Genomic DNA, 27955 nt, shown 5'->3' on the forward strand with positions numbered 1-27955 from the left:
TTTGTTACTTATGTATTTGTTATTTACATATTTTTTTCTCTTTTAGAAATTTATATATTCTTGTTTGTACAATATAAGTACATCATTGTTTCATGTATATCTCTAACTTTTATCTCAATCTTATATACCTTCCTACTAATATTGCTAATCATTATACATGATTATATGGGGCTCTTTGCCCTTTTTAGGCTGAGGCCCAGACTTTGTTAAATTTTCCCCCGTTTCCTTTGAAATTGTTGCTCCGATTTATCATTGATCATCCTTGTTAATTTATCCATTATCATCAAATCATTTATCCAGTCTTCTAACATGTAGGGGTTTCCTCCTTTCCAGTACTTTGCTAAGATTAAATGGGCTGTTGTGATCATGTATAGCATAACTGTTAAAATGCTTTTGATGTTGCGCAGCACGTGAGGCAACACATCAACGTTTGGCACCATATTTTCCACCTTCGTGACTGTAGTCAGCAGCTTGTGAGCTGGAGAAACACCTCTCCCTTTCTTAATGAGCAAAGAGACACTGTAATCATCTCTCAGATGAGGCTTTTATTCTTAGACGTTCCACTGTGTAAAACAATATATACATCAACATCATCACCATCCGCACTAGTAACAACCCACTCTGAGGTAAAATGCTCGTCAGTACTCTAGCAAAGGCTCTGTGAGGCCTACTAGGCTTTGCCTCTTCCTCTGGGGTCACAAAGGATCCAGCCACCCTCCTGAGTGACTTTTCAGAATGGCAGCATTTTACAGTACTTTACAGCACTTGTTGACTATCCTTTTGATATCACTTCCTTTTTAAATGCCTAATCATTATGGCTCACAGTAAACCTTTAATGCCTGGTTACTATTAAAACCCACATTGTACATTTTCCTTGTGACTCTATATCCCAACAATAACCCCTATTTGGTCTTGGTTCAGTTTTCCTTCCAATTAGGGTTGCCATAGTGCCGGACCTCCAAACCAGGAAAAATGTAGGATAAATTTTTCAAATGTAGGACACACAAAAATGTGTCCTACATTTGAAATTTTTGTCCTTCATTTTCCCTCGCGATCGCGGCGGGGAGCAGAGGCCAAGCGGCGAGGGAAAGCCTCCACTTAAGGAGGCTTTCCTTCCCCGCCTGGGCCCCGGGCCTCGCCGCGATCGGAGGCCAGGATCGGGGCCTCGCCTCGTTCCTGGCCCCTGCAGGGACCAGGAAGGAGGCCAGGAGAGCGCCGGCGATGGCTGGGGCTTCGCCTCCTTCTTGGCCCCCGCGGAGACCAGGAAGGAGGCGAGGAGAGCGCCGGCCATCGTCGGGGCTTCGCCTCCTTCCTGGCCCCCGCAGGGACCAGGAAGGAGGCGAGGAGAGCGCCGGTGATGGCTGGGGCTTCGCCTCCTTCTTGGCCCCCGCAGAGACCAGGAAGGAGGCGGGGAGAGCGCCGGCGATGGCCCGGGCTTCGCCTCCTTCTTGGCCCCCGCGGAGACCAAGAAGGAGTCGAGGAGGCTGCAGGGAGGCGGGGAGGTTGGCGCGGCTGCGCCCAAGAGGCGCCGCCTCCCTGCAGCCTCCTCCGCCCCAGGCCTCTCTGCCCTCCTTTTCCTCTGCGCGGCCATGCGCGGTGGAGGAGGAGGAGGGCAGCTAGGCCCCGAGGGTTGCCTAGCAACCCCGCTGCAACCGGGCTTTTCCCGGTTTTTGGCTGCACCCGTGCCGTGACCGGGAAAAACCCGGTTGCAGCCGGGTTATGGCAACCCTACTTCCAATTGTTCTGTGATATTTAATAAAGATAATTTAGGATTTCTTTCGAAGTTTAGTTGAAAGGTATACTGAATTTGTGTGTGTATTGCTTTCAAAAACTCATTTGCATTCTTGCATGTCCACCACATATGAAAGTAATTGGCATCTCTTTCCCCACATCTCCACTTCTAGTAAATTTCAATTTTTTTTCAAAACTTTCTCCCAGGTATTGAGGGGTATTTGTTCCCCTATATCCTTCATCCATTTTATCATACAGTCCTTTATCGATTCTTCATTTAGTTCGATATTTATTAGAATCTTATAGATTCTTGATACCATATGTTTTTTGCCCTTAGATAATTTTTTTTCTATATCTTTTGTTTCTCTTTCATTTCCCATCTGTTTCATATCTTTTTTGAATCTTTCTGTTAACTGGCAGAATGGTAGCCACTGTATCTCTATTTCTTCCTTCTGATGCATTCCCAAAGTTTTTAGTTCAACTCCTTTCATTTTGTATAATATATCTTTATATGTGATCCATTTGCCTTTTGATGTTCCTCGAGTTTTATGGAAGGCTTCCTGGGAGGAAGTCCAACTTGGAATTTTCAAATAAAATGAACTCATATATTTATACCATATTTTTAGTAGAGGTCTTCTAAATACATGTTTGTTGAAATCTTTTAGCTCCACCTCTTCTCCATAGCATAGAAATGCCTGCCAACCTTTATCCAAATTCACACCTTCCAGTTCAAGCAGTTTCTCATTTTTCAAATTAATCCATTCCTTTAGCCACGTGAAGGCACATGCATTATGATAAATTTGCAAATTCAGTAGGCCGAGTCCTCCTTTTCTTTTACTGTCCTGCAAAATGGATGTTTTTATTCTGGCTTTTTGCCTAGCCAGATGAATTCTCTTATGTCTTTTGTCCATTTCTTGAAGAGTTTATCAGATGTAATGATGGGAACAGTTTGGAAGAAAAACATCATCTTAGGCAGTACATACATTTGAACCAGAGCTACCCTTCCCATTAATGAAAGTTGCAATGCCTTCCACTTTTTCAGATCTTCCTGAATTCTATTCCATGCTTTAATATAGTTATTTTCCAACAGATCTGAATTTTGATTTGTGATGGTAATCCCCAGATATTTTGTTTTCTGTATTATTTTTAACTCTTTTTCTAACAAAGATTTCTCCTCTGCTTTTGAGAAGTTGTTTGTCAATATGCTGCTTTTTTGCTTGTTTATTTTAAATCCTGCCATGTCTCAGGCAATAAGTTGAGGGTAAAATTTAAGAGCATGTGAAAAAGGATGTAAAGGATGAGGCAAAGAAAAACAGTGCCAAAGAACTAACAAAATTTCAACAGGCATGACTGTTGTGCTCACTTTTTGTGATGAATGAAGCAGGAACTGTGGTAAATGGTGTTTGTGTGATGTGTGGCAGAGGTGACCAGGTGCAGGCAGGCTGACAATGCATACATGTCAAACACGATGTAAAGGCAAGAGTTAAGGTACAGTGTTAACTCTTATCAAAAAAAGGAACCATCCCCTTCTTTGAATAGAGTGGTGAAAGGCTGGAGCTTAGTCCTGGGAGAATCAAAGAGAATCATCAATCCCCTCTACTCTCTAATACCACCAATTATTCATCTAGACATTCAAAAAGGTTAAATGTGGCACCACAGTGGAGACAGTAGAGGAGGTTGGCGCTTCTTTTAGATTCTCCTGGGACTGTCTAAGCTCTCATCTTTCACCACTCTACTCAGAGAAAGCGATGGTTCATTTTTAAATAGGAATGAACATACAGTACCAATGGATAAGTCAACCCAAGTTTTTTTGAGTTGATTTTTTAACTAAAATTTCTAGACTTATACATGAGTATACAGAATATGTTTGCAATATGATCCCTGCTGACTCTTCTTTTCCTGAACCCAGCTGGCACCTTTGGAATTTCTTACTCCATGTATGGTAGGAATCTCCCTAGAAATGTATACTATTCTGTGGGCCCCTGTTTTGTTTTCCATATTTGCTGGCAGGTTTTAGTTAGAAATAAAGTCAAATTTGACTCTGTAGACTGCAGCAGTTCTACTGGTATGTCATCTGTTTCTGGTGATTTATTCTTCTCAATTGCTCTGAGTGCAGTTTTCATTCCACTTTCCAAAATTTGGGATTCATCTTTTTATGATTCTTCTTTCCGTGTGTAATTCATTCTTTCCTGTCTTTTATATAGCTCTTCAGTGTATTGCTACCATCATCTTTTTATTTTATCCAGACCCATTTGAAACCCTGTGTTACAAATTTTGCACTCAATGCAAGAAGAGATGGATTTTCGATTCCTCCTAAGATGTCATGGCAGCTTGAGGATTTTGGATGGAACTAAGTGATTCCTGGAGCACCATCCAGGAACTCCATAGCATGGCCAAAAAAACAGGTCAAAGAATTGGACTGGTTGAGGCCTCAGAATAATGCCCTACTTGCCAATAAATTAGCATTCTCATCAGTAGTGCAGTAATCCTGCTCTAAATTTAAAGAATGGGGACAGGTGCTACAAATTATATTAACAGAACTAAAGGAGGACTATATAAAAGGGCAGGTGCTGCTCAGTACCTGGCTAGCCAGGTAAAATCACATCATGTGCAAGTCAGTCATGAGGCTTGTAATAAGAAAAGTAGCTCAATCAGTACAGTGGCTGAGGACAAGGAAGCCCTAATTTCCATGGTCTGCCCCAAGATAGTCCCTGAAATTTTTCCCTTGTTCCTAGTGCACACTCAAAATGAGCCCTTACCTTTGGATGTGACCCAAAGATGCCCCTTAAAACACCATTTGGGAAGAAAAACCTGCACCACTGTACCCCCTTTGAAGCAAGACAGTTGCCTGGACCCTGACTGAGAGGCAGGACATTGCAGAAAGGATCACCTGGCCTGTGACAGAGACCAAAGCCATTGCAGACCAATTAGGTCCCCTGAACAAAATGACTACAATTGTGTGGAGGTTTTCATAGCCTGGAAAAAGCTACTAATAATTTTGGCCAGAAAAGTACAGTACGTGCAAGCGAGAGGTATATATGACTTTGGCAATGATGAGTTTAAGATGCTTCTTTCCAGCGGTCTTATTTCACAGACAAAGATGGCATCAGGCCCAATCAAATCTCACTTTCAAAAATTAAGGACAGTTACAGACCTCTTTGGAGCCCTCAAAATCATAGGGAAACCACCACAGAGCAATGCCGATTCCAAGTCTTGGGAACTCATCGAACTGGCCCTCTATAACAACCATGGGCCCCCCACACAAAGCAGAAACTCCAACAATTAGATCCTATAAGACAGTTGCTCAGTAATCAGTCTGACAATCAGCATTCCATCAGATCACTACTGATAAATTGGGAAGTGCTAATGGAGAAAAACTCCCTTCTGCTATCATGTAAAATGCAGTCACTGCAGCAAACTGTCTCACTGGCCCTAGCAGGCACTTAAATTCAAACAATCAGTTTAATGACAATTAGAGATTTAATTTGACATACTCGTGAGGGGAACATCCCCAAGGAAATTTGGAAATTAATAAAATCTGATCTTAAAAAGAAAAAAAATGCTCTGGAAGCTTGGTGGGTTCTTTTAAATACCACATATATACCTCACAAACCAATTGCTGCTTTTTATTGCCACTGTCACAGCAGATGTTGCACTCCTCATACACCCTGTTCCCCCCTTAGGATTGCAAACTGCATCTGGTGGCATATTGTACTCTTGAGATCATTGGACCACAATATCTGGTCCCAGTAAGAAAGCTATCAGTTTGGAGGGCTGCCAGCACACAGAAAATTTGGGCTTCATTTGCAAAAGCCATGCATTAGAAGCCCATCATCCTTGCCTAATACCCAGAAGAACAGCCTTGGCTGAAGCTCATGTGACACTGAATGGGAAAATGGGACACCACTAGTTTATACTGGAAAAGAGTCCATGTGCATGTACATTGAATGCCTCCCCCCCCATCACTTTAAATGGCTTTCAACTGCTTTCTGTAGTATATTCATTAAACAGGGCTGTGATTTCAACTACAACATTCCCATTTGGACCAATCGTGAAATGGCTCTTTCCCCACAGTTGTATAGCTCTGTGACTCTGGTATTTTTAGGTTGAGGACTGGAGTTGCTGCTCAAACTCCTCAGACACTTAGAACTAAAGGAACAGTTATTGAAAATTGGGGCTCTGTCCTGGGCCCAGTGCTATTCAACATCTTTATCAATGACTTGGAGGACAAAATTGGGGACATACTTATCAAATTTGCAGATGACACCAAACTAGGGGGAGTAGCTAATACCCCAGAGGACAGGATCAAAATTCAAGATGACCTGAATAGACTAGAAAGGTGGGCCAAAGTTAACAAAATGAAATTCAGCACGGAGAAATGTAAGGTTTGGGCGGAAAAATGAAATGAACAGATATAGGATGGGCGACACCTGGCTGAAGGGAACTACATGTGAAAGGGATCTGGGAGTCCAAGTAGACCACAAGTTGAACATGAGTCAACAGTGCGACGCAGCAGCTAAAAAGGCCAATGCAATTCAGAGGACAGCTTCCTTTTTCAGAAGCCATATCTCTTTTGCCAAGACAGTCTCTTAAACCTCCAGCCTTCTTAAACTACAGCTTCGGTTTCATTTTTGCCTGAGTGAGGCACGTATGCACTTATGCCAAGGCCAAAAATGCAATTGCGTGGTCACATGAGTGTCGGGGGGGGGGGGGGGGCAGAATGTTATGCAACCCTGCATACCCTGCACTACATTTGGGGGTCCTCATATTTTGATATCTCATATTTGGAGATAGCATGTTTTTGAAAGACTGATGACCTTTCAGTAACACTAAATGTCAGATTCCTAGGAAAAAAGGAATCACTTCTTCCAGGAGTGTGTACATCCAAGTAAACAACACCTTAAAAACTACTGTCAGGTGGATTTGTAATTGGTTGACTGACCGAACTCAAAGAGTTGTTACCAAGACTGCATTTTTCTAAAATTTTGGTGCGTGTGAAATTCCACATGACCCCAGATGTACCCTGTAAATGACCCCAGTACCACCTGGGCAATGACAGGCAGGTCATGTCAAGGCCACCTGGAAAATCCCATCCCAAGGCAGGAAGGTAGTTTGGGAGTTGCAAATGGATTCACCATCACCTCCATAATCAGAGGAAGGTGCAATGATTGTCTTAAGATCTCTCACTTGATGAGTCAGCTATCAGCTTAACTCTTTCCCATCTCCCTTGATTAATGACAAACCGGATTGTCTCACCCAAGCAATCAGACACCTTTGTCCAAAGCAATTAAGCACCTTTTGCCAAGGGCTAGTTTTCGCCCTTAAAAACCCCTGGGAATCTCCCTTCAGTGTGCTAGTTGGAGGCAGGGGGACACTCTGTCACTCTGCTCTCTCAATTAGTTCTGGACTGGTCATTCACTCCATGACTGAGTTTCATGCCATCCCCATCATATTCCTGTTGGACTCCAGAAGCAAGCCTACTCCGGAAGGACCCCTGGTGGCGCAGTGGTTAAATGCCTGTACTGCAGCCATTCACTCAAAACCATAAGGTTGCGAGTTTGAGACCAGAAAAAGGGCTCAAGCTCGACTCAGGCTTGCATCCTTCCGAGGTCGCTAAAATTAGTAACCAGATTGTTGGGGGTAATTAGCTTACAGTTGTAAACCGCTTAGACACTGCTTAGGCGGTATGAAGCGGTATATAAATGAGGCTTGTTTGTTTGTTACTCTAGAATAAGTATCTCTGTTAGTACTGCCTCGAATCTAACCCAAGCTAATCCCTGATTTACCTGAGACTTGAATGAGTGTGTGTGCTAGTAAACTGTATGTGATTCCCCCCCCCTTTAATAAATATAAAACTTTAATTAGAGAAGCCTGTCTCTGCTTCATTTCTTAGAATTCCCCAGTCTGTCAGTATACAAATAAGAAGTGATTCTGCTGGGTCCTTGTAGCCGGTTCCCTCTCGAGTTTGAGCTAATTAAAAATTCCCCTAATTAGAATTTTGTCTACAGAGTGCTCAGCAGTGGCTCCTCTTCATCTTGGAGAGAAGCGACCAGTGGTCCTGAGCCCAGTGCTATTCAACATTTTCATCATTGACTTGGATAAAGGAATTTGCAGATTACACCAAATTAGGAAGCATAACGAATACCCCAGAGGACAGGATTAAAATTCAAAATGACCTTAGTAGATTAGAAAATTGGGCCAAATCTAACAAAATGAATTTCAATAGCGAGAAATCTAGGTTACTACACTTAAAAATGAAATACATAGATATAGGATGGGTGATACCTGGCTTGACAACAATACATGTGAAAGGGATTGAGGAGTCCTAGTCCACAAGCTGAATATGAGTCAACAGTGTGATGCATCAGTTAAAAAAGCCAATTCGATTCTAGACTGCATCAACAGAAGTATAGTGTCTAGAATAGATCGAGGGAAGTAATAGTACCTCTCTATTCTGCGTTGGTCAGGCCTCACCTGGAATACCGTATCCAATTTTGGGCACCACAATTCAAAGAGGATGTTGAGAAGCTCGAGTGTGTCCAGGAGGTGGGAGACCAAAATGGTGGAGGATCTAGAAACTATGCCCTATGGGGAGAGGGAGTTGGCTCTGTTTAGTTAGGAGAAGAGAAGGTTAAGAGATGATATGATAGCCCTGTTTAAATACTTGAAAAAATGTCATATTGAGGATGGCGCAAATTTGTTTTCTGCAGCTCCAGAGATCAGGATTTGGGGCAATGGATTCAAATTACAGGAAAGAGATTCCATCTCATCATTAGGAAGAACTTCCTGACAGCAAGAGCTATTCAACTGTGGAAAATTCTGCTTTAGAATGTTGTGGAGTCTCCTTCTTTGAAGGTTTTTAAATAGAGGCTTAGTCTGTTGGGAGTGCTTTGTGCATTCCTGTATGGCAAGGGATTGAACTAGATGGCCCTTGAGGTCTCTTCCAACTCTATGATTCTATGAGTGTGTGTGTGTGTGTGTGTTGTTTGCCTTCATAGAATTATGGAGTTGGAAAAGACCTCACGGGCCATCCAGGCCAAACCATTGCCATACAGAAACACGGAATCAAAGCACTCCTAACAGATGGCCATCTAGGCTCTGTTTAACAACCTCCACAGAAGGAGACTCCACCACACTCCAAGGGAGTGTGTTCCATAGTCAAACTGCTCTTGCTGTCAGGACATTCTTCCTAATGTTGAGGTGGAATCCCTTTTCCTGTAGTATGAATCCATTACTCCAGGTCCTACTTTCTGGAGCAGTAGAAAGTTGTTCAAGTTATTTCCAACATATGGCAACCCTAAGGCAAAATTATCATGGTGTTTTCTTGGAAAATTTCTTCTGAGGTTTTTTTTCCATTGCTATCCTCTGAGGGTGAGAGAATGTGACTTGCTCAAGGTCACCCAGCGGGTTTCCAAGGCCAAACCAGGATGTGAATTCTGCTCTCCAGAGTCATAGCCCCACACTTAAACCACTTTGTCACATTGGCTCACAGTTCTATGATTCCATGATTAGCCTCTGTTTATTTTTATTGCTGATTATGAGTGGAATGAATTATCTTAATTGGTAGGTACTATAGTTGCAAAGCATGTGGTAATGTTTCATTGTACAAACAGCTGAGAACAGTCTTTCTGAAGGGATTAAATCTTGAACGGAACAGGGAGAAGAATGGAATGTTCCAGACATCACAACCCAAGCATATTGGAAGAGCTAATACTTTCATTCTGAGTCACGTGCGTGCTGGCAAAGCTCATTACAATGCCTAATCCCTCGCTTTCTCCTCTGCAGATTTTTGGGTATTACAGTGTTACAGTATTGCTAGGGCTATTCATTACTGCATTAGTGCTATTCATTAACTTGATTTGCTCTCTCTCAGTTGCACACACACAACAACCCCTTCTCTCTCCCTGCATGATGGTTTCACATACGGAGATGTTAAATATAGCCATGAACAATTCAAACTTCCCAAAACTTTAATATGATAGAGATCTCTTTTTTTTTTTAGCAAACTCTGACAGATCCTCTTACAATGTCATAGTTACACAGTCAATGCAGAACTTGAAATGTAAAGGCTTGAAAGGTAATTCTATAACGTTAACTGTTAGAAACTATGAGATTAATTAATTGCCACTAATACTAATAATTGAAATACTGAATTGGTTAAATGATTGTTAGCTAATGAGACACTTAAAATGATAGCTTTGAAATAGAATGTGGGATTTACAAAGAAAGGAAATTGTCACCATTAATTCCTATGGGCACATTTTGTTATTGGTACCTTCAAAAATGTTATTTCTGCTTTAAAGTTGCCTTCCCAATATCTGTTTCCTCCCCTCAAATGGACTACAAATAATATACTGATACTCAGGAACTGAAGGAATCCAATATGTTTAAGCCCTCAGGGTTGGAAAGGCAGTCTTAAAACATGGGATTTCATTTTACTAACTGTTCAATTAACTGTTTCAGAGATCTCTTATTTCTGTCACCTTTCACCCTTGACAATAGGTATACTAGTCATTTATTGTTCAAATTCCTTTTTAAATAAAAGGTTAATAAAGAGCAATGTTAAGGGATAGTATGATTTACTTATTTTAGCTAGATTCATTGAAAGTGCAGCAATAAATTGTTGGCTACAAATATCAGTTAATGAATCAAAGGTGAAGGACTTTTGAGTAGAGTACCTCTGAGCACATTTATAACATTTTCTTCACACGTGAATAACTGTATCCACTGACTCTTCCATCTCAATCATGAATTTTTATGGTCTATCTGGTAAAAAAGTGCTGGAAACAAGGGTAAGCACAAAGGATTGCCATGCTATGTTAATCAATAATTTAAAGTAATTTTTGACACTTGGAAGGTGCTGCTCTAGCTTCCACTAAATAAACATTTATTCAGATTTATTTCTTGTTTCAGTACTCATTGTTGTGGGCACAGAAACGCTTCTGCAGGGGCAGTTTAGGAGCCTGGCTGTCTACCTGCTGTAAGTATACCTGTTAGATTTAGAGAAAGAAGAATGAATTTGGAACTTCCTTGACTATTAGGTGCATACATGCAGATGTGCATGCATGCATGCACGTACACATACCACACACATATCAATTCATGTTTTGCTGGTTGATACTTTTATAGCCTTGGGCCTGAATTTACACAAACATGTAGTTGCCATATTCCAGTTTCCAAATCTCGGCATCTTAATTTACATATTATAAACATCCATATGTTATCTAAATATATTATGCAAATTACTCACAATTTTCCTACACCTATGTTTCATCCTTAACATCATATTTATAGTATGCATTGATCTGAGAGAGCCAGTATAGTTTAACAGTAGAGAGATGGAAAAAGATAGAGAAGAATCTAAAATCCACTGAAAGAGGGGATCTCTGTATCTTGCTGCACAACTTGAGTGAAAATACTCACTTGTGGTGGCTTTGAAATCAGTTTGAAAATTGTAACAAACAACATGTGGCTGACAAGAAAGAGAAGCGGGAAACTGGGATCCTTTAAACAGGGTCAGACCTGGTTAATTCTTGGAAGTGAGACCACCCACGAATAGCAGGAGCTGTAGTTTATAATCAGAAAAAGGCAATGTCAAACCACCGCTGAGTGACCTGAATGCTACTACTAAGACTAGCAAGAATCCAGGAAAGCAGAGAATTAATTTTAGCACCTCAAGCTGACCCATGGCTATCAAAGGCTATGAACAGGAGTTTCTGGTCCCTCCACACTGAGAGGATTCTGCTGCTGCTGCTCCTGCCTCAACTCAGCCCCTTCCCAGCTCAGCCCACCTCATATTGCTGTGATGTCTGCCTGATGTTACAGACATACTATCAAGAGTCCAGGTATGAACTCATATGTGTTCTGAGCATACCCTTTCGTACGGAATCTTGTGCCCTTGCCCATAGTGCATCTTAGGCAGATTGGAGTCAATAATCTGCACTCAGAAAAAGCTATTGAAATGGGGATTTTCTTACATGCTTTGTAAAATTTTGTAAAACTAATATTGTCCTGATTTCCTTCTCAATTTTTGCTATTGCACTTGATTGCTCCCATGCTGCTCTGTCTTGTGAGACCAGTGGAGACAGCAAATTCTCCTTGTATTATGCTTCTACAGAGTCTAGAACACTGTTCACACTCAGTAAATCATTCAGTTGTGGTGGCAGTAATGGCAATAAATTCTCCATAGATACTGATGCTCTCTTCCAGTTCTGTTTATTAGAGCTGTGGGAATTGTTTTTGCTACCTATTTCTCATCTCTTAATGAGTTTTCATTCTTCAGTATTTCAGGAATAGCTGTTCTGGTGTGTGAAGCAGCATACTTTGTCAGTCTGCTCTTGGCCATCAGTTCCATGTGAGTTCCAGTTGCCACCCCACTCCTTTCATGAAAACATTTTCAGATTGAACATAGTATTGAATTCTGATAGTGAATTCACCTTAAAGTTGGGTGGGTGGTTGAAGAGGAAGCACTACACAATTTGTTGTAACCACTTCTAGTATCAATCTACAACTTTCACTACAGCCCCAAAATAGGATCGATGAAGTACATTTGCTGGAAGCAAGCCAGACGTCGTGGAGCCTACCAGAAGTTCCTGGCATATGTGCTGCTTTCATTAGCCTGCTTCTTGCACCCTGTGATTGTCTGGCATGTTACTATTCCAGGTAAGAGGGGCATGGAGGGTCATTCTCAAGAGAATGCACATAGTCCTCTGCTGTCTGTGTGCTGAAATCCCTCTTTGAAAAATTTCACTGCCCAACAAATGGGCACAGACTCACCATGTGCAGCAGTTTAAAACTATTTCAAAGTACATCAGAACTATTTTGCTGTTGTTTTCCCATTCATAAACCTGGCATTCAGTCACTGCAGCAGCATCACCATCACCATCACCATCACCACAACATTCAATCCAGGAATCCTGTTATCAAGGTTATCTTGGCTGTTTGAAGTGGGTCAAAATGCTATTTCTCTCCCACAGTGACAGAACTGACTCCTCATGCCATATCTTTGAACTATACAATTCCAGTGATCTGTTCCTTGTTTCTTTTTACTATTCAGATATTCAGGCACATCAATAAGCCCTCACTCTTGTGCCCCACCATGTGACTTCATGTTCTATTCTAGTACTGGGTATATTTCTGAGCCTCTCCAGGACTTCATTTGGTGGTAAATGATGCAGCAGATGGCACACAGCAAAGAAACATTCTAGTCATCATCCTCTCACAGCCAATTGTAGAACTGAGCCCCTAAGCGATTAATTCTACCCAGTGGCTAAAAACAAATCATCAACAAAAGTCAAAGTATAGCTTGAATGACCATCTGGTATATAGGCATTGGTCTGCTTCTCCTTGCTTAAAGCATATTTACTTCATCTAGTTTCTCATTCCAGGCTCTGGCAGTCTGTTTAAGTACAAAAAGTTTTCTTGTTGAGTTCACAAAAAAGATGCGGCAGTTTCTGGTCTACAAAGCCGGAGGGGTGGGGGTGGGGGGTAGGCACTGCATGTATAACTCATCTGTTATTATTCCATGTAGAAAAGCAGTTTCATATCAAAGTGTATGACATCCATCTGTTTGGAAGCAGCCATGCCAAGGAGGAGTCTTATGTGTTTGACAACAGGTGCAAATGCCTATTTAAAATCAAGTCCAAATTTCTGTGAGAAACTTTTGAGCAATTAGTCTTTGCTTTCCACTTTGCTTTCTTGCCTCTTTCCATTAATATAACCTCTTATTCCTCTGGAAAATCAAGCACTTTCCCTCTCTTTATCAACTGCATTTCATTCAGGAAATAGAACTCTATACCCTTTTCTCTAGTCTATTGTGCTCTGGCATCTAACTGGTATCATCTTTCTTTGAGTGTGTGTGTGTGTGTGTGTGTGTGTGTGTGTGTGTGTGAGTGTGTATGCAGTGCTCCCAAAGGCTCTAATGTGCTGCATATCAGGCTGTTACCCTAATTGCTGGGGTCTGGAGAGGACTACCGCAATTAATATAGTGTTAGGGTAATTATAGTATAACAGGCTGGAACAGGCTCTGTTACGGGAGAGAATATACACCACCCGCAAAGAACTGGACCACATAGACAAGGAACTGCTTCCACTCCACCTCAGTATCAGCCAAAATAGGTTTTGTATTTTTATTAAGAGGGATAATCACAACATGCACACATATTGCATACACTCACACACAAAAAAAAGTTAGGGAAGCAATGGTGGGAGAGGTGAACAGATTTGAGGCCTTGCTAATGGTGATACTTACCACATGGATCTTGATTCCTATTGCATAAGGTCCGTAACGGTGGAGACTCAATAGCCACTGCAGCAAGGGGGGTTAGGCAGCATATTGCGGTGCCTAGTCAAGTCAAACTGATAGAATGCTTTCCTGCTTTGCAAACTAGACCAAAGCCTAGCTGTTTTGCTGGCTGTATATACAGTGAGCCCACACCATACGCAGGCTTCACTTCCATGGCTTTCAGCATGACCTGAAGCCACAGGACAATCTAATTAATGCTGTGCTGCGTGCACCCGGTAGAGTTGCCATAATTGTCCACTAAAACCTGGGACAAAATGTAGGAGAAAATCTAGACCAAACTGTAGGACAATTGCAGGACAAAACTCAGCCCAAAATGTAGGACATTTAAGAAAAATGAAGGACCTTAAATGTCCTACATTTGGGGCTGAGTTTTGTCCTGCAGTTGTCCTACAGTTTGGTCTAGATTTTCTCCTACATTTTGTCCCAGGTTTTAGTGGACAATTATGGCAACCCTACACGGTGCACGTGCCCTATTACACGCACATATGTGATTTTCCCCTTATATGTGTGTGGGGAGGTCTGGAACAGATCCCGTGTAAGGGAAGGGAGCACTGTATAACCCGAATTGTCTCTTGAGGGCAGAAACCAAGGCTTGAAAGAATTAGGAGTACTGGTAAAAGGTTTCCCAGGGAGGGAAGAATAGTTCAAACTAGAAGGAGATGGTTGGGTGATTGCTGTAAATGCATTAGACAAAAGGGATTTGCCTTGTCTTGGGTAGTTTCAAGCAATTACTTCTGGCCATGATCCTCTCACTGCCCTCTGTAGACAAAAGAGATTATGTGGGAGCCTCAGGGAATCCCATCATGGTGGATGCCTTCTAGCTCTAACTGGTTTTTCCATGTGTGTGTGATGATCAGGTATCCACAGCAGGGTCATGCCTAGGCCACTCCCTAGATTCCTTTTTAATATAAAATTAATATGAAATATGAGGGGTAACTGGAGGCCTGGTTCCGGGATAACAAGGCATTCTACCATGCTACATCTGAAATGATGTTTGTGTGGTGCCTGTGTCTAGCGATCTATTGTGGAGATATGTTGCAGTCATGAGAGCATCACCCCACAGTCTGCTGGGAAGACTGGTTATCTCCAGAAGTGATCTCAGCTCCCTTATCAGCAATTCCAATTGTGTTCAGGAGTATGACTGATACATCTCCTGTGCAAAAGCCATGCTGTTCCAAGAAAGCTTATGTGCAATTTGAGAGGTACTCGCCACCACAATCCCTTTGAATAACCTTTGGTGTCCTTTTGAATTTCGTGTTCACCATTGCAGTGTTCTTTAGCATCATATCCTAAGCTTGACTCTTCTCTTTTAGAAAAATAATTCACAAAAATATTTTTGAAAAATAATTCACAAAAATTAAAATGTATCAATTTCTGCTAAGAAATGGCACATCATCAGACCCCCAGGGACGTAGCCAGGGGGGGGTTTCTTTGGGTCCAGACCCCCCCCTTCCATTACAAAAATGAATGGTGCGTGCTGCTGCGCCGCCGTGCCCAAGCCCCATTATAATGGTGGCACTTAGTCTGGACCCCCCCCTTCCTAAAATCCTGGTTACGTCCCTGAGACCCCTTTTGTTATTGTGTGTCCTTGACTGAAATGAGGATCAACAGAAGTTACACAATTGTTAGTGCTCTCATTGTCTTATGGGTTTACCTTGACACCGTGTCAAAATTCTGCTTCTATAGTTGAAGAATCACCTTTGGATTTTGATGCCCAAGATTCTATGCCATATATAAAGGCTGTTTCCATCCACCTCTGCATGAGTCATATATGCTTATTGTGCTGAAAGGCTTAGTTAATATACACAATTATTTTCAAATGCCTGAGCTAACAAACATCATTTTTAGTAATTGTGCACTGCCCTTCTCTAAAGATAATTTAAAATCCTTTTTTTATCTAAAGCAGACACACTCAGCTTGTTGCAGGAATAAGCAACATATTTATCTGCTGCATTCTGGGCATTTTCATTAGGTAATTTGCAATTTAGAGTACTGCTTTCTGATACAAGAATTTGTATATATTCCCCATTAGCAACCTGGATCTTTCCTTTAACGTTTTTGTCAATTTCATCCAAGAAAGCATCAGAAAATGTGTTGTAACTGGTACAGCCAGAATTCATAATCAAGAAATTTGATTTCTCTTTGTAAGCATCAACTGCCAGAAACTTTTCTCTTAAAAGGAAATTACTTCCTCATGTCTGTGATCTGTGAGTAATGTTGCTAAAATCAGTTGAGCCATGGTGCCTTTGTCTTGTACTTGGAGAGCTACTATTGACCTGCACCTTTATAGGAAGGGTGCAGGGTTTTTTTTTTGCAATGTGACCATTTTATAACAATTATAGCAGTGAAACTCTGATTGGCTTTTTGGGTTCACTTTGGATTCACTAATTTGATTCACTTGGAATTAGGAATATGAGGGAGCCTGGAGGCAACACATTCCCTTCTGAGGCATGAAAGACATTCTTAAAATTAAAATTAATAGCATGTAAACCTGGGCACAGAGATAAAGGAAATAAACCTATCTCACAAAGTTCCAGTCAAAAATTGAATGTTTTGCTAATCATTAAATTGAAAACCATTTAAATGCAGCTCATCAAAAATTATGGTTGATATGACAATATGTGCTTTGCAGTCTTTCTTAGAATCAAGCCTTATAAGATCCATTTCAGTTTAGGACAGGATATGGAGTTGAGACTGCCGTGGTCACCTTAATCAATGATCTCCGTCTGGGCATCGAGAGGGAAAGTGTGACCCTCTTGGTGCTCTTGGACCTCTCAGCAGCCTTCGATACCATTGACCATTGTATCCTTCTGGAACGCATAGGAGAGTTGGGAATCGGGGGCACTGCATTGCAGTGGTTTCGTTCCTGTCTCTCAGGCAGGTTCCAGATGGTGATGCTGGGAGACAGTTTCTCTTCTAAAAGAGAGCTCCCATGCTTTTCAACATTTACATGAAGCCGCTGGGTCAGATCATCCAAAGACATGTGGTAGGGTATTATTAGTACACTGATGACACCCAGATATGTTTCTTTATGTCTCAGACTGTTGCAGTGACTAAGGATGGCATCTCTCCTCTGAATGAATGTCTTAAGGTGGTAATGGACTGGATGAAGGAAAACAGACTCAAACTGAATCTGGACTTGCTATAGGGGCCCCTAACCCAAGAATGAAAACATGTCAACCAGTTCTGAATGGGGTCACATTTCCCCTGAAGGACTGTGTTCACAGATTGGGGATACTCTTGGACTCATCCCTTCAGCTGACAGCTCAGATAGACATGACGGTCAGGAGTGCCTGTTATCAATTTCGGGTGATAGGCCAGCTGCAACCCTTCCTGGATCCAAGCAATCTAGAAAGAGTGGTACATGCGCTGGTAACCTCTCAACTTGACTTCTGCAACGCTCTCTACATGGGCCAACTTTGGAAACTTCAATTGGTGCAAAATATGGCAGCCAGGTTGGTCGCAGGTACATCTGGAACTGATCATATAAGACCTGTTTTGAAATCTCTTCATTGGCTGTCAATTAGTTTCTGGGCACAGTACAAGGTTATAACCTTCAAAGCCCTACATGGCCTGCGTCCAGACTACTTGTGGGTTCTTTCTATGCCATGGTGACTGTGTAATGAGTGTGCCACAGTGCACCACTGGTGCACTCGTTACGCAAGTGCTGCATGGTGCCATGCAGATGCTACACGGTGCTTGCATAACAATGGCGGTGCCCGTGTCTACAGGGCGCCGCCATTTTGACACCCTCATCACGTGCTAGGGTTGAGGGGCGTGTGGAAGCACCACCCCGAGGCAACCCTAGCACATGACAAGGGCATCTTAAATAATAATAATTAATTAATAATTTGTTTTATTTATATACCGCTATTCCAAAGATCATAGCGGTGAACAGCAAGTAAGCTAATTAGCAAGTAAGCTAATTTGCCCCCAACAGTCTGGGTACTCATTTTAGCAACCTCGGAAGGATGCAAGCCTGAGTCGAGCTTGGACCCTTTTGCTGGTCTCGAACTCGCAACCTTGTGGTTTCGAGTGAATGGCTGCAGTACAGGCATTTAACCACTGTGCCACCAGGGCCAGTATGTACCAGGCCAAGATTTTATTGTTATATCTGTTCTGTAATTCAGCTTGATTCCCTTGGGAAAAGGCAGAATATAAATTATTATTATTATTATTATTATTATTATTATTATCTAACCCAAATTGTCTGGAATTTTACAGAAGTGTATCCAAAAAGTTCTGTGAAGTTTATCTCATATTTCTTTGACTGTAGTAGAGCCTGTGACAAAAATATCTGAGTACTCTCCAAGAAATTATATAATAATAATAATAATAATAATAATTTGTTTTATTTATATACCGCTATTCCAAAGATCATAGCGGTGAACAGCAAGTAAGCTAATTAGCAAGTAAGCTAATTTGCCCCCAACAGTCTGGGTACTCATTTTAGCGACCTTGGAAGGATGCAAGCCTGAGTCAAGCTTGGGCCCTTTTGCTGGTCTTGAACTCGCAACCTTGTGGTTTTGAGTGAATGGCTGCAGTACAGGCATTAACCACTGCACCACCAGGGCAGGACATGCATCCTATCTCTTTCAAGTAGGCTGACCTTCTTCTGGTTTTGGCTTCTCAGTAATTTCTCAAGCATTTTGTACTTTCAAAAGAGATCTCTGTCTCCATTGGCTGTAGTAATCACTTGAAAGCATTATTAATTATGGGGTTGAACAGATGACTATTTTACGCCACTGTCTGGGTGGTTTCAGGGCACAGCATTTTGACGCCTCATGTCTGGAAGCCAACCTGAAGGCGCCCCAGCCATTTATACATGGGTGGCTTCATGACACCCCAGCAGTGCAGTGTTTACACACCGCATGCCACTAGAGCGCCATGAAGCTGACTTTGGGCTTCAGTGGGGCTGGAAAAGCTAAAAATGGGGTAGATCTATGCTCTTCCTTTTTTGGCCAGCTTCAAGGCAGATTGGGACCACAACATGTAGTTGCCGTGGCCCCAATCCATCTTTAGAAGGGGTGGCTTCAAACCGCTCCTTCAGCGCTGTCTGTTCCGGCCCATAGTCAGATTTTTTTCTCTTGGTAAAGACATTTTGCTTGGTTAGCAATTCAGAAAAGTGAGCAAAATCAGCTGCTTTTTTACTTGTGGGATTTTTCCAAAAATAAAAAGTGGCCAATTTTGCCCACTTTCTGTTAATGTCAGGTTAATGCTCCATTAGCGCGATGGGTCTGAAAACAATCCTGCTTTTGTGGGATTTCCCTGAATTTATTTAGTTATTTATTTTTACTCCACCTTTCTCCCAAAATGGGACCTAAGGCAGCAAACATATATAAACATAACAGTTAAAATTGTACAATTAAAATCATAAAAATATAAAAATTACAAATATAAAATTTTAAAACATACAGAGTTAAAATTAAACAGTCCAAGTCCACAGGATTTGGCTACTTCCCTACTATGTGATAAACTCCTATGACATCCTTTCAAATATTTAACCATGATTATCATGTCACATTTTATTTTCTCTTCTCCAGGCTAAACATACCCAGTTCCCTAAGCCATTCTTCATAGGGCATGACTTCCAGACCTTTTGCCATTTTCATCATCTTTCTATGGACATGTTCTAGCTTGTCAATATTCTTCTTGGGTTGTGGCTCCTCGAACTGGATACAACATTCTATGTGACATCTGATCAAAGCAGATCAGTACTATTACATCCCTCGAGCTAGACATTATACTCCTATTGATGCAGCCTAGAATTGCATTAGTTTTTTAAAATGCCATATCACATTGTTGATACATGTTCTGTTTGTGGTCTAGTAAGACTCCTAGATCCTTTCCCATGTACTGTTGTCAAGCTAGGTGTCACCTATCCTATATCTGTGCATTTTGTTTTTCCTTCCTTTAACATAGTACATTACATTTCTCCCTATTGAAATTCATTTTGTTAGTCTTGGCCAACCTCTCCAATCTGTTAAGGTCATTTTGAATTCTGATCCTGTTCTCTGGGGTATCAGCTACCCCATCTTAATTTGGTGTCATTTGCAAATTTGATAAGCATGCCTTTTATTCCTTCATCAAGTCATTGATGAAGATGTTGATCCTGATCAATTTTTTGAGACTACTGGCAAAAATGTTTCTGCCAACTGGTATGAGATTTAGCCCATCCCCTGTCATAAGTCCTCTTTCCTAAAACTGCAGGCCATGGTCAAAGAATCCAAATAGTTCTTGGTGACACCATCTGTGGAGCCAGTTGTTCACTACACTCACTTCACTACTTCCTCTCCTTTCTTGGAATATGCCCTTCAACTGGGAAAAGACATGAGAAAAGGGTGCTCAACACCCATATCATCCTGGCGAGAAGTGACCAGTGGGGTCCCACAGGCTCTGTCCTGGGCCCAGTGCTATTCAACATCTTTATCAATGACTTGGATGACAGAATTGGGGGTATACTTATCAAATTTGCAGATGACACCAAATTTGGAGGAGTAGCTAATACCCCAGAGGACAGGATCAAATTCAAAATGACCTTAATAGATAAGAAAGCTGGGCCAAAGCTAACAAAATGAATTTCAACATGGAGAAGTGCAAAGTACTGCACTTAGGGCAGAAAAAATGAAATGCACAGATATAGGATGGGTGACACCTGGCTGAACGAGACTACGTGTGAAAGGGATCTGGGAGTCCAAGTAGACCACAAATTGAACATAAATCAACAGTGCGATGCAGCATCTAACAAGGCCAATGTGATTTTAGGCTGCATCAATAGAAGTATAATGTCTAGATCAAGGGAAGTAATAGAGCCACTCTATTCTGCTCTGGTCAGGCCCCACCTGGAATACTGTGTCCAGTTCTGGGCACCACAATTTTAAAAGGGCAACTGAAATGGTGAAGGGTCTTGAAACCATGCCCTATGAGGAATGCCTTAGGAAGCTGGGGATGTTTAGCCTGGAGAAGAGATAGTTATGATAGCCCTGTTTAAATACTTGAAGGGATTCATACTGAGGAGGGAGCTAACTTGTTTTCTGCTGCTCCAGAGACTAGGACCTACAGGAAGCTACAGGAAAAGAGATTCCACATCAACATTAGGAGGAACTTCCTGACAGTAAGGGCTGTTCAACAGTGGAACAGGTCTCCTTCCTTAGAGGTCTTGAAACAGAGGCAGGATGGCCATCTGTTGGGGATGCTTTGATTTAGATTTCCTGCATGGCAGGGGGTTGGACTGGATAATAATAATAAATAAAAATAAAAACTTTATTTATATACCGCCTTCCCAGAGTGATCAAAGTGGATGGCCCTTGCAGTCTCTTCCAATTCTATGATTCTATGGTGGGTTACAGACCGCCCATTTGGGGCAGGCTGTACCCGCCCCTTTCCCCGGTGTATCGGGGCCTCAGCTGTTAGAACAGCAGCTGCTGAGGCCCCGATCCGCCGCTTTTCAGGCTGTGGGGAAGCGGCAAAATGCCACTTCCCAGCAGCCTGAAAAGGGGTGTCCTTGGGGCTTCAAGCCCCAAAGACACCCCGCGGCGGCGGGGAGGAGAAGAAAGGGGCCCCCTTTCTCCCTTGCTTCACTGGGCGCAGCCGTCTGAAGGCTGCGCCCAGTGACGCAAAGTAGCGACGCAAACCAGGAAGGAGCTCCGAAACGGAGCTCCTTCCTGGTCCGTGCTAAGGGTGCACTAGGCGCCCTGGCGCGGAGCGAGGACGTCACGTCCACGCCGCCCCGTATAGAGGCAGTGCGGCCGTGACGTCTTCATGGCGGCAGCCGTCTGGAATGGCCGCCATAATTTTTTACGCGCAGAGCATGTATTAGGGTTAGGGAGGTGCGGAAGCACCGCACCTCCCTAACCCTAGTACACGCTCCGCGCGTACTTTAATGGCGGTGTGTAACCCGCCTATGATTCTATAACAACCTGTGCATCCAGCCCTTTTAGCTTCCTATCCAGAGCCTCATAATCACTTGTGATATTTTGAAGGCTGTACCTTTCAGTGTCATTGGTTTCCACATGGACCAAAAGGAAGGGGTAACAGTCAATAGACTTCTCTTGTCATCTTCACTGTCACATCATGTCACAAAGTTTTGCTCTAGGGAGACAACACCCCTCCCGAGACATCTTGTCAGGCCCACTGTTCCTATATCCCTCAGAAAGGAGTCCCCCACATCCACTGTCGATCACTGTCACCTACTTGATATACTTTCTAATCTCGGGTCCTCAGACTCTGTTCTCGACTGGTTTAAATCTTATTTGTTAGACAGATGTTTTGCAGTGGTCATGGGTGGTCAGACTTCATCCTCTGTTCCCTTATCTGTTGGAGTTCCTCAGGACTCTATTTTGGGCCCCCTTTTGTTTTCTCTATACAAATTGTCACTAGGTAAATTTATCAGTTTTTTTGGTTTTTCCTGTCATCTGTATACCAATCACACTCAGCTGTATCTTTCTACTCTTGACCTTTCGCTGGGACTTGAACAGCAAGTTTCATCTTGTCTGATTGCTATCTCTCAGTGGATGCGGCAGCGGTGCTTGAAGCTCAACATGTCCAAGATGGAGCGTCTTGTCTTTCCACCAAAGTCCTTCCTTCAATATTCCTTTTCTGTTTCTGTTGACGACATCTCTATTCAACTGGTTCAGGAAGCCCGCAGTCTTGGTTTCATCTTTGATTCTTCTCTGTCATTTATCCCCCAGATCCAGGCCACGGTCAAGGCCTGTAGATTCTTTCTTTACAGCATTGCTAAAATCTGTCAGTTTCTTTCAGCCTCTGCTGCCAAGACTCTGGTCTATGCCCTAGTGGTTTTGCGACTTGATTATTGTAATCTTCTTCTGACAGTTCTTCCTCTCTCTCACCTTCATCCTTTAATTTCTGTCCAGCATTCAGCTGCACGTACTTTGACCATGTTTCTCCTCTATTATCTTCCCTCCATTGGCTCCCCTTCCCCTTCCGCATTCAGTATAAGCTTTTGTTGTTGACATTTAAAGCCCTGCATGGGTTCACTCCACCTTATCTATCTGAATTTCTCTTGCCTTACATTTCTAATTGTTCCCTCCATTCTGGTAGTCAGGGTCTCCTTTCCCAGCCTAGGATTTCCACTGCCCTGTCCTGGATTCGTCCCTTCTCATTTGCTGCCCCTCATTCCTGGAACCTTCTTCCCCCACGAGTGCAGCTCATCACTTCTCTAACCAGTTTTAAAACTGAGTTAAAGTCTATATTGTTCAGGGAAGCATTTCCAGGTACAGTAGAGTCTTGATTATCCAACATAAATGGTCCGACTGATAGTCGGATAGCCTAAAATGTCGGATAATCTGAGGCTCAGTGTCCCCAATGGTGGTGTGCAAGTACCCGCACTGTCATTGGGAACAAAAGTCCCTCCCCTCCCCTCCTTCCTTCCCTCCCTCCTCCCTCCCTCCCTGCTTACCTTAGTCCTATCCGTGGAGGAAGAGGCCTGGGTGCCAGGCCCTGGCTTGTCCTCCGTGGCCGCAGAGGACAAGCCAGGCTGAGGATGCAGCCTCGGTATGGGCCCAGACCTCTCTTTCCCAGGCCTTTCCTCTCCTCAATGGGCTCCCTGGAGTCCTTTGGGGGAGAGGAAAGGGAGGCAGGGAAGAAGAAGCCTGAGCACCCGGCTGGTCCTCCTCTTCCCGGACCTCCAAAGGGCTCTGAATGGGTGTGAAAGCCTCGTTTTCGCTTGTGAAAGGATCGGGGACAGTATGAACTTCCTGTGGTTAATCTGGGTTCTGACCTGGGGTAAAAGGTAATCTGAATGGCCCCTGAGTTTCCAGAAACTGGAACTAAGGGTGTTCTATGGACCTACCACCTCAAAGGTCTTGGACTCAAGAACCACCAATCCACAGAGCCTACATTTTATTCTGTTTGTTGGTTCCAAGCCAGCTCATTACAGTAGTAGGACAGTATTGATCCAACATCAGCATCTGCCGGCTCCAAACAACAAGGAGAGGTATTGCTGAGGCTTATCAACATGCTGATGGGAACCAGCAGGATCATTGATATTGAACAATATGAGATACAAGATGGAACTCTGTAGCACCATACATCTTAATGGTTAAGGGGCTGACCTGGAGTCTTCTGCTGCCACTCGCTGGGACTGGGGTTGCTGATAGGAGTGGAACCACCATAACACAATACCTCCTACTCTCATCCAGTGTGACAGGTCGAGTATACCATAAGAAGGTCAACAGAGTAGCATTCCACCTGGCATTTATCCAGAGGATGCTGACATTCAGGGCAATCAAGGCTGTTTCAGTACCATGTCTTTGCCTGAAACTAGACTGAAGTGGATACAAATAATCTGTTTCCTCCTGGAATATTTGAAGTTGCCCTGCCACCACATGCTCCTTTTATTGTGTATTTCAGTAGACAATCTGTACTTTATAGCCCTTGGTGGAAGAAAAATATGGTTCTGGAAGATTATTTTTTGAGATACTTTGGTTGTCATGGGCAGCCAGGCTGAAGACTCAGAGGACTCAGAGGAGGAAGCTGAGCCAGGCCCTAGCTATGTGATGCCAACTCCAGCAGAGTCAGTAGATCCAGGCTCTAGCTCTGTTCTGCCAGCTCCAGCACAGCCTATGACTCAGTAGCCCAGCCTTCCCCAGCAGAGATTTCAGGCTTGGGAGACATAGAGGAGCAGGACCTCTATGTCTCCCAAGCCTACCTTCAGCCAGGGAAGGACAGAAAGGGTGTGCCTCCATTGATCTAGGAGGTTATATGAGAAATGCTCAGCAATCACTAAACAGTTGTGATTAGGATATATTGCAGCAGTATAAACAGCTGCAAGACACCGAGCTTTTTTGTCAGACCTTATCTGTGTTCCCTGGTGTTCCCTGGTATTGCTCTGACTCCCTTGGACTTTGTTGTCTGAAACCTTGCCTCCTGAATTACGGATTGTCCTGGAACCCTTGACCCTGGACTTGACTTGCTGGAATTCTGGATCATTGGCTTGCCTTTGCCTCTGCTCTATTGGACATTGGATTGGTTCTGTGATACTGGACTTGGTTCCTTGCTGCTGCAAAGCCTTGTATTTGTTTGTTTGTAAAGTTGGCCTCAGCCTTTATCAGCAGTTTGTTGTCTGCTTTCCCTGATGTTGGATCTCTTTCATGCTTTAGGGTTTATCGTTTCATTATTTTGTTTTGTTGGTAAAATGGTTATTTTCAGTTTAATCAAGTTCAAAATTTCAAAAAGAATGTAAGATAATGTTAATAAACATTTATTTATCTAGATTAAAATTATTTAGAATATTCTGGCTTTGCTAACCATTTTTAATTATTGTAGTGTACAATAATTAAATCATATTTAATTATTGTAATGCCACTTTACAAGGAAAAAAATGCTATCATGATGCCAGCACATGAGGTGAACACAAGACGTTTGAAACTCAATGCAGTATTAACAATAGTGATAGCAATGTAACATTTGGTATATAGTATTGGTGGAAACATGTACAAAGCAATTTAGGGCAGCATGAATACAGGAAGAAAATATTGACTGAGGAAATGTGATTCTGTTTCATAATCTTGAAAACAAAAAGAGCAGCATAAGAAAACCACGAGATAGCAGAGACATGTCTAAGTTTGTGCACTTATTAATTGTTCTCAGTGATAAAATCCTGAGAAGATGAAAATAATCTGTTATTCCTATCATGAACTATGCCTTATTTTGCGATAGAGAAGAATCATGCTCCTATTTTTCATATTGTTATGAAATTCACTATGAATAAAAATATTTATAGTAAAGGTGGAAAAGTAGAAAACATAGAAGACGAAGACTTTTTTTTGTGGGTTTTTTTGGGCTGTGTGGCCATGTTCTAGAAGGGTTTATTCCTGACGTTTTGCCATCTTCAGAAGATGCCAGACACAGATGCTAATGAAATGCCAGGAATAAACTCTTCTAGAGCATGGCCACATAGCCTGAAAAACCCACAAAAAACAGAAGAGTTCTGCTCCCTTTGTGCAATCATTGGTGGTCTGGGAAAGAAAACCTCTTACTCCCTAATGAGCTGAAATGTACATAACTGAGCCTCCAGTATGTGGTGGAGTAGGGGGCAAATTGGGCTGGCAGTGGCAGTGATTTAGTTACTGGCAATGCACCACCATGATATAGTTGGAGAGGGCAGGTGAGGAGGGGCTCTATACACATGGCAATAGACACATTATACCTGCATGCAGTTGTATTTTGAACTATAGCCTTTCATTATCTAAAAGAAGTTTCTGTTTCTCTTCCTCACCTTTCCAGGTACAATGCTGGTAGTCACGGGTTTGGTCTATTATTTGCTCAGTAAGCAAAAGAAAAAACCCACAGAAAATGGACAAGAGCAATGTAGTGATCCTTATGATGGAGTTGTGGTGACAGCAGATACAGATGACATTGGGCGAACATATACATTCTGCAGGGAGGTACGCAAAGGGAAACACAGCTTCGCAGTTCAGGATTTGAAGAACATCTTCAAAGGCTACAAGAAGGAAGAGATTGTCACAACAGACTCTTCAACTATATTGTTTACAAAGAGGCAAACACCATTAGAGGAGAAGGTTGTGAATATCATCCTGTCTGTTGGAGAAAATTCAGAAGAGCCAGAAAAACTGGCTGATGAAATTACATCTGACACAGCCCTCATCCTTAATTCCCAGCTGTGATACCCCAGCAAAAGCAGTTAATAGCTAAAATAAACTCTTTCTGGTACCTGCAGTTATTATGACAATTATGTGCTTGCCTGTGATTCCAGTGTCTGCCTCACAGATATCCTGATTCTACTCACAGGAGATTATCACACGGGGTAAAGGATGGCTCCCTCACATTCTTATTGCATGATTGAGTGAAGTTTATCAGATGACATCTGTCCTTATCCTGTCCTTCAGTTGTCCTTATCATGTGATCGTGATAAAATTATCTGATGTTGTCACTCTTATCTTGTACTTCTCTCACTGATGTGGCATGGCCATGTCACTGTGTATTAACAGAAACTCCTGTTAATACAATGGCAGGGCCATTGACAGGAGGAGGATAGAATAAGTGCGAATGCGGTGAGGATGGGAATGATGCCTTTTTACCCCATGTGATAATCTCCACAGAAAAAAACTTACCACTTTGGACTAGTGATAGGGCCAAAGATTCCCATTATTGTTGGTGAACAGGGATAAATTTCCAAGAGAACCATGTCCTGCTTCCTGAAGTTCATGACACTTTTCTTATTGATGAAGCAATTCGTCTGCTTTTTCTTCCTTGTTTAGTTATTCATTTACTGTTATTGCAATGGACAGTGCTGACAGCAATTGTGAAAGACCACTGTGCCCAGTCTCAGGAACAACACTGAGACTATATTGCAGAGCAGATGTCTGCTTGAAAATAGGTGTTATAGGGACTGCAGAGGGATGAAATCTGTTAGCAGTTCACTTTGTGTGTCTATTGGTACTCCGCACAGATTGCAGGAAACATATTCAGGGGTTGGTATGTTGTCATGCAGCAAAATACAACAAAATCCAAAATCCACAAAAGAGTGATACCTTTATTAGCCAACCAAAATGCACAAATTATATCATGAAAACTTTCAAAGCTCCATTGGCTTCTTCATCAGGCAAAAGATGTTAAAAATCATACTGTGGAAGAAAGGTGACAATGTTAGTCACAGCCCTACATTTTCTTTCAGATATTACTTCTGTTGTCAGTTTAGATGGTAATGAGGGATCTCAGTGCAGGTAGAGGCCACTTCCCTTCTTGGTCATGTCCACCAACCCTACATCCCTGCAAATTGGGAATCACTATCTTGTGATTTTAGAGTATGTTGATGTATTATTAACTGTCATTGTTAATTTTGTTACCTGTATTTATTGGTAGTTTTTTTTTTTTTAGGTTTAGATAGTTGTACTTTATTATTTTTAAATATAGAAACAAACCACCATAATTCATATA

General features: G+C 42.3%; 1 protein-coding gene across 1 annotated transcript; it reads left to right on the forward strand.

Moving 5' to 3' along the window:
• On the forward strand, positions 1-27955 carry TMEM72 (transmembrane protein 72). The gene is made up of 6 exons (XM_089510892.1): positions 1-12; positions 9734-9808; positions 10645-10711; positions 12014-12085; positions 12254-12393; positions 26282-27955. Exons 2-6 carry the CDS (start codon positions 9778-9780, stop codon positions 26680-26682), a joined length of 711 nt encoding a protein of 236 aa, XP_089367018.1. The 5' UTR covers positions 1-12; positions 9734-9777; the 3' UTR covers positions 26683-27955.

This window comes from Sceloporus occidentalis, unplaced genomic scaffold (assembly GCF_023333645.1).
Source record: "Sceloporus occidentalis isolate IW3139 unplaced genomic scaffold, rSceOcc1.0.p SCAF_2, whole genome shotgun sequence".
Taxonomy (NCBI): Eukaryota; Metazoa; Chordata; class Lepidosauria; order Squamata; family Phrynosomatidae; genus Sceloporus; species Sceloporus occidentalis.

What these genes read in the sequence shown, in the direction of transcription:
- TMEM72 (XM_089510892.1), top strand. Translation starts at nt 9,778, where the DNA reads ATGCAGAACTTGAAATGTAAAGGCTTGAAAG. An exon ending in CTCTTGGCCATCAGTTCCAT is followed by an intron (nt 12,086 to 12,253) that starts GTGAGTTCCAGT and finishes CTTTCACTACAG; the next exon opens with CCCCAAAATAGGATCGATGA. An exon ending in CTGGCATGTTACTATTCCAG is followed by an intron (nt 12,394 to 26,281) that starts GTAAGAGGGGCA and finishes TCACCTTTCCAG; the next exon opens with GTACAATGCTGGTAGTCACG.